The 14,220-nt window shown below is 42.1% G+C and overlaps 1 protein-coding gene across 6 annotated transcripts in view; it reads right to left on the bottom strand.

Moving 5' to 3' along the window:
• LOC110978095 (phosphatidylinositol 4-phosphate 5-kinase type-1 alpha-like) overlaps positions 1-14,220 on the bottom strand; it is a 53,701-nt gene that overhangs the window by 11,973 nt on the left and 27,508 nt on the right. For 5 of the 6 annotated variants that reach the window (XM_022232793.2, XM_022232791.2, XM_022232796.2 and 2 more), the window contains exons 9-13: positions 13,404-13,696; positions 11,031-11,114; positions 10,066-10,199; positions 5,018-5,194; positions 3,641-3,953 (exon numbers count right to left, since the gene is read on the bottom strand). In XM_022232793.2, the coding sequence (XP_022088485.2) occupies positions 3,641-3,953; positions 5,018-5,194; positions 10,066-10,199; positions 11,031-11,114; positions 13,404-13,696 (1,001 nt within the window). The remainder of the gene's footprint in view (positions 1-3,640; positions 3,954-5,017; positions 5,195-10,065; positions 10,200-11,030; positions 11,115-13,403; positions 13,697-14,220) is intronic. The other variant, XM_022232794.2, reaches the window with a different exon arrangement.

The raw sequence follows: 14,220 nt of genomic DNA, 5'->3' as shown, positions 1-14,220 counted from the left end.
AAATTACAGTGTCTGTATTTGACTCTTCAGCTACTCTGTAAGCTTACCAGGTTTTTATCGGAGCTCTGTTTGGCCCAAAATGGCCTTATCTCTCATTCCAAACACCTCAGACATACAGCACAGTACAAGCACTCCAAATACTGTCACTTGCGCTATAAACATCCTGCTGTTCATATCTTACTTTTTAATATTGTGGCATCAAGCATGCCGTGTTCAACTGCAGATGTACTTTATTGTCAGTTACACCCACAGGTAAATTTCAACTCGGAGGGAATTTGACACAGACCAGCAACATGGAGCTTTGCGTTCTTTGCTCTGGCTGGTCATTTAGAAAAAAAACAAAAAAACATGGGCATGATTCAAACATGACATGTTGAACGTTTGGCAAGCCAATCGAAGCATGGTACAAGAATGAAATAATAAGTTCAGAAAATCTTGCCATTTCCCGCTTTTTTGAAGTAATGATGGCAAAATTCTATGTGGCTCTTTGCCACTGCATGAACAGCCAAAAATTCGGTGTTTTTTGAAAAGACATATTTTGACCTGCGACCTTCCTACAGATTCCACAACTCTAGCAGGCTTGCCAGATGTTTCAAAACAGAGAGACAAGCTGCATCCTGAACAAAAGAGGGCACTTTTCCTGAAGGCCATTAACCACTTCCTGCCGGGGCAGTTATCAATGTTGATGATGCTGGGCTGGGATATTTATCATTTTTTTCTGTTTTCAAAATTCTTTAAAAATTCTTTAAATCTTCATTTACTGGACACTTACAAACACGTGAAGGACTGTCTGGTGGCCACTCTAGTCAGACAGACAAAATCTATTGACGCCTGGGTATTTCAGCCAGGCCAGCAGCCTTGTAAAAGAGCCCAGATTGTGCGGTGTTATATAACTTTCTTTTGTTCACGAACCTGGCACAGTGCACTGCTGACCTCTTTTCAATAGGGGCCAGATTAGCGTGCAGCAGTACTGTGTGGCTCATCGCTGCGGTGGTGGAGCGCTTTTGTCCCCGGTGGTAATCTGCTCGCTTTAAATGCCCCAAACCCTGGTATACTGTTTCAAAACAAGGCTGGATTATCTCCACTTTTGAGAGTGAAAAAATGTCGGTAATGCCCAGCAGCCTGGTGTTTTTTGTTCCGAGTACGGTCTTTTGTTACAAGGCCCTGGTCCCTTTGTCTGAGTTCGGAGACCCCGGCCACGCATATAAAGCATACCTGTCCGGATCCGGAATCCCCGGCAGGAAGTGGTTAATTATATACACATATACAACTGTACATACATGGTCACTTGCCATGATACACTCTTGGGGGCCAGGTTTTTATTTAAGCTATATGGTCTTGCAAACAAGGAACTAAACTTTACACACTCAATCAGGAAGTTAAGTAGCTTGTTCAAAAACTTATCCCGGGTCTTTGCAAACGGCGCCCTCCTCTGGTCAGGCAGTCAACCTATGGCACCCTACAAATACAGTAACGCTTGCAGTGAGGAGGAATAAGTGTTAGTGGAGGCAGCAAATGATGGTCCTACGGCAGGGAGGGAAGTTTGAGTTGATTTGCGGCAGTTCAACTACAGTATCTGCACAGTTGAGTTTGGCTGGCTTTGACACTACTACACATGCACGTCTCAAACACATCCTATTCCGGTCACAAATACAAAGTCTGCGGCACTGCCAGCAACCGCGCTCTAAAAATCCACTGCCAATAGAAATAGACATAATGTAATCTACCTGTGCATCTGCAGTACAACAGAATCTACTGAATGTTCAAGCAGTCAATTTTACTTCCAGGACTCATATGCCAGGCATCCTGACGGCATTATCATTACAATTTGCAGCCAAGTCACTAGCAGGTGTGCATACACAAACAGGTAACCCCTAAAGTAATGGGCACTATGTTAATATACAACACATACACGTCCACAGTAACAATGCGCCAGACCGTGTACAGCTTCAGCAATCTCTTTATTCACTGAAGCCTTCACTGTAAGATCCAACTGCATACAGGTACTTGAAGCACTAACGAAGCACAGCATTGTACTACCATAACGAGCAGAGACGTTATCGTTGCTTTCTGAGCGTCACTGTGGTGTAGGGCGTGAAGAGCGTTAGGCCAGGCAACAAATAGATGGGTGGACGGACCAACAGTCACAAAATTGAGCCAGAAGTGTTGTGCCGTGCACTGGCAATGCTTCAGGAGATCGGAATTTTTAAATGTATACTCTGGGTGCATGTGCACTCTGAATTTGTGACCATTTATCAGACTGATCACAAGTCATAAAATTGTGCTCTGGTGAAAGGGTGCACATGTAAGAAAATGTGGGCGATTGCAAATGGGTCATTCCACGAAGTTCGGGCCCAGTTTGTGACGGCGTCCCTTGTTACATCATGAAAATAAACATCTTTTTTCCCTGCATGTGGATTCTAAATTGACATTGTTCTAAATCTTGCTAGGTTCTTGTAGTGGTGTGGTTAATCTTTGCCAAATAATAATGACTTAATCTGTTGAAATGTGAAAATAACGGGCAATAAAAGTTAACGTAACAAGGGACGCCGTCACAAACTGTGCCCAAACTTCATGGAATAACCCAAATATTAGTGGCATCATGGTGTGGTGGGAATGGGGGATAAACAACTTAGGGCCCATGAAGGAGTAAATACCGGTGCATGTATGACGAAAAGAACGTGCTAAGTGACGGATGTAGATGTAATCAGCTCAAGATTGTCTGTGGGGATTCTCACGCTGAACACATTACATTCACGGTAAATCAGTGTTCCAAAGTGTGAACTTTTCATTGAGAAAAAAATCCTGAAACAATGACGTTTGAATGTTTAGAAAAGTGAGTGCCAGTGTGGCACCGTTTCTACCTTCTCAATCGTTTGGGGGTCAAGAAGACACAAGAGTAGTCTCGTCCCATGTCAAAGGTCATGAGACTATGAGTTCTTTTGACTAGGTCAGAGAACAAGCTGCAAAGACCCCTGTAAACTACATTCAGCAAAGTTCCCAACTCTGTCAGGAGTAGAGATACAGATGAAGGAGTTTGTGCCTACACTGGAGTTGGATTTGCACAGACTTCAACAAGAAACACTGTCTGGAAGACACAGTGTTCATGTACCCTGCTTTGTGGCACGTGGATTACACATAACCGGGAGCCACTTTGAAAGAAATTTACTGAGCAGAGCAAACATCTCCTTGGCAAAAGTGGCTTACCAGCTATCCTCTAGCCCATACATTTGCTGAGAAGTATTTTGGCTTGGCAGCTCTATGAAATCGGGCCTGATTTTCATCAGAGTTCAAAACCCCTGGGAAGGCACGTCAGTGCAGCCCAATTGAAATAACAGCAACAGTATCCTTGATTTTATCTCTTCCAAGGGGATGCTGTGTGTTCATACATAATTTGTGCATATTCAGAACCACATCGAGTATACATTTAGGCTTTCAGCTGCTTTCTACATGTACATGTAAGCTTAGGCTTGAAATTCTCTGTGCAATTTACCAAATCACACATCCGTGTCTAACAGACGCATTTTCACAATGAGAACACTGGTGCCCAAAGCACACTGTATCCACTACGACTTGCTTGAGCTAGTCACAATTTTCGCGCCGAGTGACCAATCAGACGCCGAGGCCTTTTCCGTCTTACCTTTGGCTGTAGTCTAGTTCCCCATCCATTTCCCTCAGTTTCTGCTGCAGCTCTTCTGTGGCAAACGGCTCCTCCCTGGACTCGGTTCGTATCGTGATGTCCTCGACGTCCACGGGGGCACGGCCCTCCTCCTCCTCGGGACTCCGTGCGGGACTCTCAAACTTGACGCTAGCGTCTAGCCGCTTGCTGCCGCCACTGCTGGCCGAGCTCAGCTTCCTGGGCGAGCTGCCACTGCTCATCTGCAGGGCCTCGCCATAGTGGGGCGGCGTGCTAGGGACGAGGTCTGGCCTGGCCACCTTGGGCTTGGCACCGCCTTTTCAGAAATTGGCAAAGAATATCAGAATTATTAATTTCTTATCCACACTTATTTCAAAGATGCCGGGGTGGAGGGGAGATGTAAATTAATTTAGGGTTTTTTTCCCTGCCCGACGTGTATTTTAACACTGTATACTCAGTGTATGCCCCCTTTCACATTTGGAGAAGTTATTAGAAAAGCCAAACAGATTTATCCCAATAAAGCTGATTTCGTAGGAAAAAACAGTAAGATGATTCAATCAAAATGGATTCCAACTTCAACTTATATCCAACTTAAAACAATTTCTGAGTCTCTATTAGGTCATTAACAGACCATCCAACCATCTAACAAGTAACTATTAACATGATTAAGATGGCCTGGAATTGAACATTTGGGAAACTGGAACTGGCTACGACAGGGAATTGATTCCTCAAAAAGTCAGGAATAATTTGCATTTCAGAGTGGAAACTGATCCTTTTCAGAATCAGTTGAACTTCCTCAAAGACTATTCCTACGGGCCTTCCTCCATATGAGCTACCCAAGTCTGCAGAAAGCTCAACCTCCATTGGTAACATACAGGTACCTCAAAATGCACAGGTTTACCCATGTAATATTAAAAGGGGAGGTGTCTGCATTCAGTGAGGACGAACAGGATTTTTTGTGGCTTTTACTAGCTGCATGTGATCTTTTAATGCTTTCAGAATTATTCTCTTAAGTGTGTAATGATGCCAAGCTGCAATTTGCCCAATCACAGGTAGGCAACAACTGCGACGGAGACATTGCAAAAGAAAGGTGTAAGGAATACCAGGAAGTGACAACATTTTGAACCAGGAAGTGTTGTGCAAACAAATTGGATATGGTTCAATCTGTTTCTAATGCCTTTTACATTGTTTTACACACATAACGGTACATGTGATGTATTCCCTTTGGTACTCCATACATCAGATCGCCGCATGATCCATGAAATATTCAGTGGCAACTGGGCGTGGTTTCACAATTGAATGGTGTCGTACTGACTGCGCTCAATCTTCCACAATGCTGATCCTGTACAAAGCATGCCACTCCTCTCTGCCTACACTCACCCTGTCCTCCTGGTGAAATGCCTGCTTCCAGCGTAGCCGACATGCTACCCCCATGCGATGAGTGTAATCGCTGCTGGTCACTCAGTTCGGCCGGGACTGTGCGCGCTCTAGGTCTGCTGCCCCCTACTGATGGAGTGTAATTAAAACCTCTTCGTTTAGAGGGAGAATGTTTCGAAGCTGTGGGCAGAACAGAAAAATTCAGGGGAAAATTATTTCATTCCTCTTGGCACTCCTGGCTTTTCCTGTGTTCAGACAATTTCATATATTTTAGTTCTTTTTCCTTGATGGAGTTTTAGTGGACAGTGTGTAAAGCGGGCTCCTCATACAAGGCGTCACACAATGAAATTTAATACTTTTTACGAATGTTTAAATTGATTTCTTGCTACTGTAGTTGTTTTGTTTCTTTGGGGAAGTTTTACTTAAAAAAATATAAAGTAAAATGAAAATAAAAATAACAAGCATGACAAACAGAACAAAAGTGGAACAAATTGAAAAGTAAATTTAAGTCAAAAATTAGAAACAAAATTAAAATAAAAAACAAATGTGAAATCAAAATGGAGGGGGCCAAATGAAGTGTGGCATTAGTTATTTTTTTGGCATATGAAAAACTTCATTAAATTGCCCGCCCGTCATGTTAACATGAACATGTTCTCTCATTTCCTTTAGGTTTTACCAGTTTTGTTAACAGACAATAAAAATGGAATGGTGTCAACACACAATTACAAAGGGTCACATGTGTGCATTAGTGAAATATGATTAAAATATGATTTTAAAAAGTGAACGCATTATTGTGAGGATTTGCTTCAGGGCTGAGTTGTTAGGAGGGTAGGACAGTTTACCCAACTACTCTGGGTTGTAGGACACAGCTTGGCATACAAAGAATGCAGCCACAGAGCCATCCATTGTGTGTTTCAACTCCCTCCAACCAACATGAGTGTAGTGCATTTATGAATGAAGGTCAATCCACTAAGTTAACCACTTCGGACCAGGGCATTTTTCAACGTTGAGGATGCTGGGCCGGCATGACTATCATTTTTTCCGTTTTCAAAATCCTTCAACAATTCATCATTCCATTTAACGGTTCGTTTATAGCTGCACAGAGTAATCTTCAGGCACTACTCTAAGTTGACAGGTGACCTTCATTGACGCCCGAATATTTCAGCCAGGCCTGCAGCCTTGTAAACAGAGCCCAGATTGTGCGGTGTTATACAACTGTCTTTTGTTCACGAACCTGGCTCAGTGCACTGCTGACCTCTTTTCAATAGGGGCCAGATTAGCATGCAGCGGTGCTGTGTGGCTCATCGCTGCGGTAGTGGAGAGCTTTTGTCCCCGGTGGTAATCCGCTTGCTCTAAATACCCCAAACCCTGGTATACGGTTTCAAAATAACGCTGGATTATCACCACTTTTGAGAGTGAAAAATGCCGGTCATGCCCAGCAGCCTGGTCTTTTGTTCGGAGTACGGTCTTTTGTTACAGGGCCCTGTTTCCTTTGTCCGAGTTCGGAGACCCCGGCCACACATATAAACCATACGGCTCCGATTTCGGAGTCCCCGGCTGGTAGTGGTTAAGAACCAACGCAACCTAGACTCCATGGGCTATGTGCGCATTCCTTCTCTAGCCCCTGGTCGTGTAGAATAGGCAAATGATGCTGACTGGCTCCTCAGGAAGAATATACATAAATGTCACATAAATCGCACGAGTATTTCAAAAGCAACACCCTCGCACCCAGCTATTCTCCTGCAGGTTACAAACTCGTAACTTTCCAGCTGGCATAAACACATTGACTACAGTCCTAATTTAAATCTAAACAGTGGGATTTTTAAATGGTACAATACCAGGGGTTAAGATTGAGCAAGACATGGTGGGAACCAACATGGTGCAGCAAGATCACATCCATGGGAACGAGGTGGGAAGCAACCAAAATCATGTCAAGCTTCATGCAGTTTTTTTTGGCTTTGTGTCCGGGACTTCAGTTTTCCCAAGCCATTTGAAACACACGTGTAACCCTTTTTTTCCCTTCTAAGAGACGGTAAAAATATTGCAAATGCATGCATACAAAGCAGGGTTAATTGGGAATGGTTTCAACTCAAGGGGAAACTGAAATGGCCTTTGGAATACCTTTTTCCATTTCTAATAATACCTGCAGCTGTACGATGTACATGGTAATACTTAAATGCACATATTGCATGGTACAGGCAGGTAACTTGGACATCGTCAAAAAACGAGGAAATTTCAATCTTTACAGGACTTTGAACAGTTATTTCATGGATGGATTTGCGCCGGGGAAACGTAAATTAATTTTGGATTTTTGCCCTGCCCGACGTGTATTTTAACACTACATACTCAGCGTATGCCCCCGAAGGATTATTTCCATTTTCAACAGCATCAATGTGAAGTAAAAAACGAGGAAATCAGCTGATCTGAGGAAAGGCTGCATGCCTGATGGTAAATGTGGTAATGTATAAAATACACATATTGTATGGCTACTGCATTATCATTTCGACAGAAAACTTTTAAAGAGTCTAATATTCAGACAGGTATGCTTCAGACATGCATAACTACACTCTGTAGGCTGTGCAATGCAGACAACTATAAAAAGAAACTATCCCAAGAAACATCACTTCCTTTTGAAACTGTATACATGGTACATGTACATATAAATATATTCAGCCCAACATCAACATTGGACTACTGAAACTACCAAATCATACCTTCACTACTACTCTTCTGCAATCAATACCGGGGAGGGAAAGAAAGTTGTCCTTGTCTTACTCTGAGTTGACAATTTTAGGGGGATTTTATTACAATGTCACAACAGTGATGTGCTCATTTTGCACAAGGTGTGGCATACATTTTGTATGCAAATAAGAGACATGCACTGTGGTGCAGTAAATTTCACCGTAAACATAAAATTTAAAACAAAAAGTGTAATCATGCAAGGCGGGAAATTTTCATCTTTTTTGTAAATTCAAAAGAGCAGTGTATTCAAGGGAAAAGTTACAAATAGTTATTCTTCAATGAAAAAATGAGTATCCTAAGGAACGCTTCACAAATTTCATTGTGAAAACTGTTCACACGTTCTCAAGGAATTCCTTCGGAAAATACCCAGGATACCCAAGGCAGTGTGCACTATGCAGCTCATTCACGTGAAAAGAACAGCCATATAAAGTACACAAACAAATCACTTTGGGTGCAGACTTATGAAAATAATCGACACCTGCTTATTATGAAAGTTAACCATTCATGGGTAAAACAGAACCCCGGATGACACCAAAAGCTAAATTTAAAAATTAGGGTGAGAACAAAAAGGATCATTTGCAAGGAGATTTTTACCATTTCTAACAGAATTGTTACGGGGTTCACTCGGCATTCATGCAATCAAAACAGGTCAGTCGCGTCCAAGGTAAAAACAAAATTAAAAAAGAAAGCAGGCAAAACAAACTGTGAAATGGAGCTCAAATGACAAGAAAGCAGCTAAACCAAATAGTACAGTCTATGTTCATTTCATGGCGAAAACATGGTTGGCATGGAGACGGGCATCCTTCCTAGAAGATGTCCACTGACTGGCAACCACGTCAACTGTAATAATTTAACTCTGTTATGTACATGTAGCTATGTGCATTAAGAATACCATAATTCCTCTGTCCCGTTGGTACCCGTGTCACAATCAAACCAGTTTAAGTCCCATATTAAATATATTTTTTTCTGTCTGTTTGCCATTAAACTTTCTTCTTGCCATAAATCAAACATTTGGGAAGTTTGACCATACTTGGAGGAAAAATATTTGGATGGTGGTTTGAGGTTATTGACATACGTCAGGTGAAGAGACGTAGACCAGACTGTGTCAGAAATACTCTAGAACTTCTTTTGGGATTCTCATCTTCTGAAAATATTGTATAATATTAATCTGTATTTACTGTTCTTTTGGGGGCTGTCATCTTTATATACCTGTGAAGTGTTTCTCAGTTTAATGACGTGATGCTTTGTGTGTCGCCAGAAACTTCAACAAAACTTCAACTAAAAACATTTTCCACCTGGTGAACTCTAAAGACCAACTGTCAACGTATACACACATTTCTTTGCAAAGAGTACTGGAACAGTAGTTTATTCTGCTTTGGTGAAGCCTTATTTTGGCATGAGAAAATGATTTGAAAAAGCATGGCATCAAGTTGAAATTTACTTTTCCTTTTGAGAAAAAGAAATTAAACAAAGACATCAATTTCACTTCTAATTAACCAAGCAATTTTAGTAGGCAAACATGCATATTGACTAATATATTTCCTAACAAAAAGAAGTAGTGATTTCAAGAAAGAAGGAAAGGATTATACTGTTTCACTTTTAATCTCCACTCACACTTATCAGGCATTCACACAAAGAACTTTTGTATGTTTTGGATGCTTGTTTATGCACTTTAACATAACGAACACACGTACGGAGCAAAAATCAGTCAGGGCTTTGGTCACTCATAAAGACCAAAGCCTTGTACGTGTGGAAAATCTATTTGGGGTCTGCTTTCAAATGGGTTTTTCTTATGGCATCACTTTCTGTGGTCCCGTGACCATTGTACATGTAATAGGCAGTGATTGGTCCTTCCGTGCATAGGTCTTGCGGTGGCAATCAGGCTAGCCCGAAAGCCCGGCTTTGTTGCAGTTACAGTGAAGCATCGTTTATGAAGTGAGCCGCGCAGCGTGAGTGCCATGGAAGCGGATCGAGAGTGAAAAGACAATGTGCGCTTGGCAGTGTGGTTTCTTGGTCCCTTTTTGCACTTTTTGAGACAATTTGGACTTAAGCGGGATTTTGGTCATTGGTAATTCGACTTACGGAAGTATTTATGTACACAAACACCAATTCTTTTGACGGGAACAAAGCATCACTCTGAGATAAGTAGACTTTCGACTTAGCTAAGTTTGACGTATTGAGGTTTTGTTTTACCTTATTGGTTGAACAGGTACACAATGTACGCTCACCACCTGTGCGCGAACATGGTGCCAAAGCAGGGATTTCTTTGGATGAAGGGAAGGGGTGAAGACGGGGGTGTGGGAACTTACGTGGCAATTTCCTGAAGACTGATTTGGACATGAATTCTTGAAAGCGCGAGGCATAAAAGCTGGGTCTGTGGACAGATACTGTGTCCCCATCGTGGACCATACTCTTCCACGTGTGCTCCAACTTCTTTACCAATCTGCAGTTGGAAGAACGGACAAAAAGCAGGGACGAGAACGTGTGAAGCCATTCATTCATATCATAGCACTTCTCCACATCTTCTGATCCAACACATGACTTACAGTATGTCCACTTTGGGCCAAATTTTCCTCAAAGCCTCATTTGTTTCCAGTCCAATTTCTGCTTAGTGTCGTAACAATAGCTTAAAGACTTGTCTGGAGCTATTAGAGCGGTGATGTCATGCTTTGTTTACATGTACACGTTGCTATGGTAGTAAGGTCGGACGTAGTCGATTGTGCCCCAACAGGAAAGCACATGTGCATGTAAACAATGCATGACGTCATTGTTTCACGTCTATTGGAGACTGAGCACGGATGAATGTCTACACACAAAGGAACTACTGATGGAAATTGGAATATCCTGAATAGTAAAATATCCAAATAGATCGTAATGGGTAACCTTTCCCTACCACCATAGGAGAATAATAACTGCACCCATGTTTGTTACTGCCTTGAGTGACTAACTGAAGAGACATTTAAGACCCATTAGTCACATAGTCACAAGTGCCGATGGCAACCCTCTAGTTTGGAAACGTGTGGCTTTGAATCAAAGCCAAGTTACTACATGTAAATAGGCATATCGACTTCGATAATAAAAATGAAATTAGTTTTGTCAGTACCCACGTGGTACATGCGTTCCTAATATGCTTTCAACTAATGAAAATGGTTTTTCGGAAGTCCAAAGGGTTTGTTGTTTGAAAAGAATGCTGTGTGTGCTACAGTACCGTGTGCCCAATCCATCACATTATGATGCATTCATGTAATTATACACATAACGACAGCTTACTCACTTGAAACATTGCAAAATGTCGATAATTCCTATAAAGAGGTCTAGCCGTTCTCCCTTAGAATTCTTGGCTGGAATACCACCGCTCCTGTCATCAAGGAAACACATAAGACCAATAATCCATCAACTGATTAATACCTTAAGCAAAATGGGTTTGAGTAAACAGACCTTTTCAATAAGCACCGTCGATTATAGATAATTGCCGATACTGATATATCAGTGGCCTTATCAGTGGCCCGAAATCAATAATATTGATATGTCGAATTTTTTTGAAGAATATAAGTTTTCAAGCTCAAAACCAATGGCATAATGCCAAACACCTTTTGCGGATAGGCAGCTTTGGCCCCCACTAATTGGTCCCAATCGTGCAGCGATAAGTCTGCTGGAATTCGCGAGCTTTTTAAATCTTCCCTAAAAACAAAAGAGCACCTGACGACACTGACAACCTGTGGTCAGAACGGTATATTCAAATGCAAAGGCACGCATACTTCGGCCAGTCTGTGATCTGAGCAGCTGGCTTCATTGCTTCCCAAGATTGGACAGTAAGCTCCTCCTTCAACCAATCACCTTTGATGAAACTGCTCCGCCCACAATAAGACATGAATATACATCACCCAAACTAATGTGCGTATATACAAGGCACAGGAATCTGATGCATCATTCATACAAGTTCAGGGGAGAGCTATTTCTTAACCACTCGATGATTTTGCCTGGTGTCATATATACAAAAAGTACACACAGAAGTACCAGGCAAAATTCACTAAGGTTGAAGTCACAGCCACATGTAAAACAGTCTTCAAGCTTCCTGGCTTCTGGCTGTCAAAGCTCCGCTGCACTGCGCAGGCAATAACCAATGAGGTTTGGTACCCAGACCTTACTTTTCAACTGTGTTTTTTTAAAGGTACTGGTAGTCTGTTCTCCATACCAATACTGTCCAGTGGTATTCTGGGAATTTACAAACTACATGTCAATGACGCTGCTGTACATAAATCACATTGATTGTGATGGCCTGTTACTACAATATGTATGTTTATGCAAAAATTGACCGACTCGAATTTCAGGAGACAATGTGAAAAGATTTGTTTGAAAAATTAATTCATAAGCAATAAAACAAACTGAACAGGAATGTATTTGTGAGTGGATCCCACAAAATGAGTCGTAAGCCTTTTCTTCCAGAGTGTTTGTTCAGAGTTGAGGAAACTCAACTTCCTTTTGATGAATCACTCCACCTGTCATCCTGATGAAAATGGACATTTTTAATGTGGGTGAAAAATGTTGAAGGTTCCTATTGATTTACACTTTGCAAGATTCTATTGAAGGCCTATAACTCAAAAGTGCCTCTGGTGACTGCTGAGTCATTTTGTCAGGCATTTTAGGAGGCATGTCAGGAGGGGCATTTCTGTCCACCTCAGGTTGGGAGGCAGTCAAATGAGTGGCTTACCTCCAAGTCACTTAAGCACGGAAAACACCATGAAATCCACAGCGCATGCTTTTTAGTGCATTAATCCTAGATAAGCTTTGTAGTGGTCATATTTTAGACAGTGACAAAACTTCCTGGCTAGCGGGGAGCTTGCAAGGAGTCGGGTCAGCCACTGAGATACACATGTAGCTCCAATCACATAATGCTACTCGCCTATTAACTGTGGGCTTATTTACATTCACATGGATCCAGATTGGGATCAGTGATACAATGTTCAGATGTTGGTTCACTAACACCAGAACCTGCGTAATAGATGGAGCAAACCAACGTTGGGATTACAGATCGAGATTTGGCTCTGCGTGAAACAAACAGGGCCTGTATTGGCTGGCACAGTGGTACTTTCCTCGTTCTCCACCTCTACCGCCAGGATTCGAAACCCACCTCGGTAAACCCTGTGGATTCGATTTTATCTAATCTGACTCTCTGGGTTTCCCCAGAATGATTGGTTCTTTGGTTTTCTCCCACCTGCAAAAATGATTGGTGTTCAGTGTTCTCATCTCCACAGGTTTCTTTAGGGTTGGGAACCACAAAGCCATGGGTGCTTTTGATCAATCCTTGGTTTCATCAGCAAAAACAAATAGTAATTGCTTTTCACATATCTTTGGGAGGTTTAAACATGAAAAAGTTACGATAGCTTTGAGATTTAATCTTCAGTTAGTATGTACAAGGTTGGGTGCAGAAACCTACACTGCTAATAACGGGAGATAAAACATCTCAATTTTCGGACAAAATTTTCATGCTTCACTCCTAGGAAAAAAGTCTGGGGAGAAAATCCAGAAAATACTTCTTGAAATAAGAATTATTGTCTTATATTTGGAAATGCTTATGGTGAGGCCACAAAAATTTTTCCCAACAATATCTTAGCACAAAGTGTTTTTTAGGAAATTGCATTCTTACGGTTCTTCTTCATCTTCCTGCGTCAGCGACTGCTTCGTGTGGCCCTGGATGGCTTCCCTAGTGGTGGAGAACGCCGGCCGCTTGGACTTGTTGAGATAGGACTTGGACCGCTCCAGCTTGTGTGGAGTCTTCTCCCCGCTAATGTGGTGGTCCTCCGTCGAGCCCGAGTCAGACAGGCTCCTCAGCATGGCTGGCCGGGAGGTCTGCTGCTGTTGCTGCTGTTGCTGCTGTTGTTGCTGTGTGTCTGACGTCCGTGACTTGGCGTTGCCGTCTGTACTGTTGTTTTCGTTTTGCTGGAGGAACGAGACCAGTTTCATTTGAGCACACTGCTACTGTTGAAATGGGACTCAATGACACTATTCACGTTTTGCATGCTGCAGCCATAGGCATGCAAAGCCTTGATCTGGCAGCTGGTTCAGTCAGATCCCATGTACATGTATGTTGCTTAGTACATGTAATTTGCCTCAGCTCATCCTGTTGCCTCAGCTCTTATGCCATGCGACTGGACAATATTTCAAAAGCTGTGGTGACGCGATTCTGACGTAATTCTACAAGCTGCCAGTTCAAGGCTCTGCATGCCAATGGCTGCAGTATGCAAAGAGCAAATACCGTTTTGTTATGACACCGGCATAAACGTATAGCCTCCAAGTGGATAAATTTATCGTATTAATTTGTAGAAAGCTTTAATACTCGGTAGTTACCACATATATCTCACAACAAATCGAGTCTTTTTGTTTAATACTGATATTCTTTCATTTACTGGTTCACCATGGGGCCATTCACAGTCAACATGTGTGACCAGATCCCACAAAATGGA

Source organism: Acanthaster planci, linkage group LG08 (assembly GCF_054643075.1).
Source record: "Acanthaster planci isolate LZ-2023a linkage group LG08, COTS_SCS, whole genome shotgun sequence".
Lineage (NCBI taxonomy): Eukaryota > Metazoa > Echinodermata > Asteroidea > Valvatida > Acanthasteridae > Acanthaster > Acanthaster planci.
The sequence above is the reverse complement of the archived record's forward strand: the minus strand, read 5'-3'. Positions and strand labels throughout refer to the sequence as shown.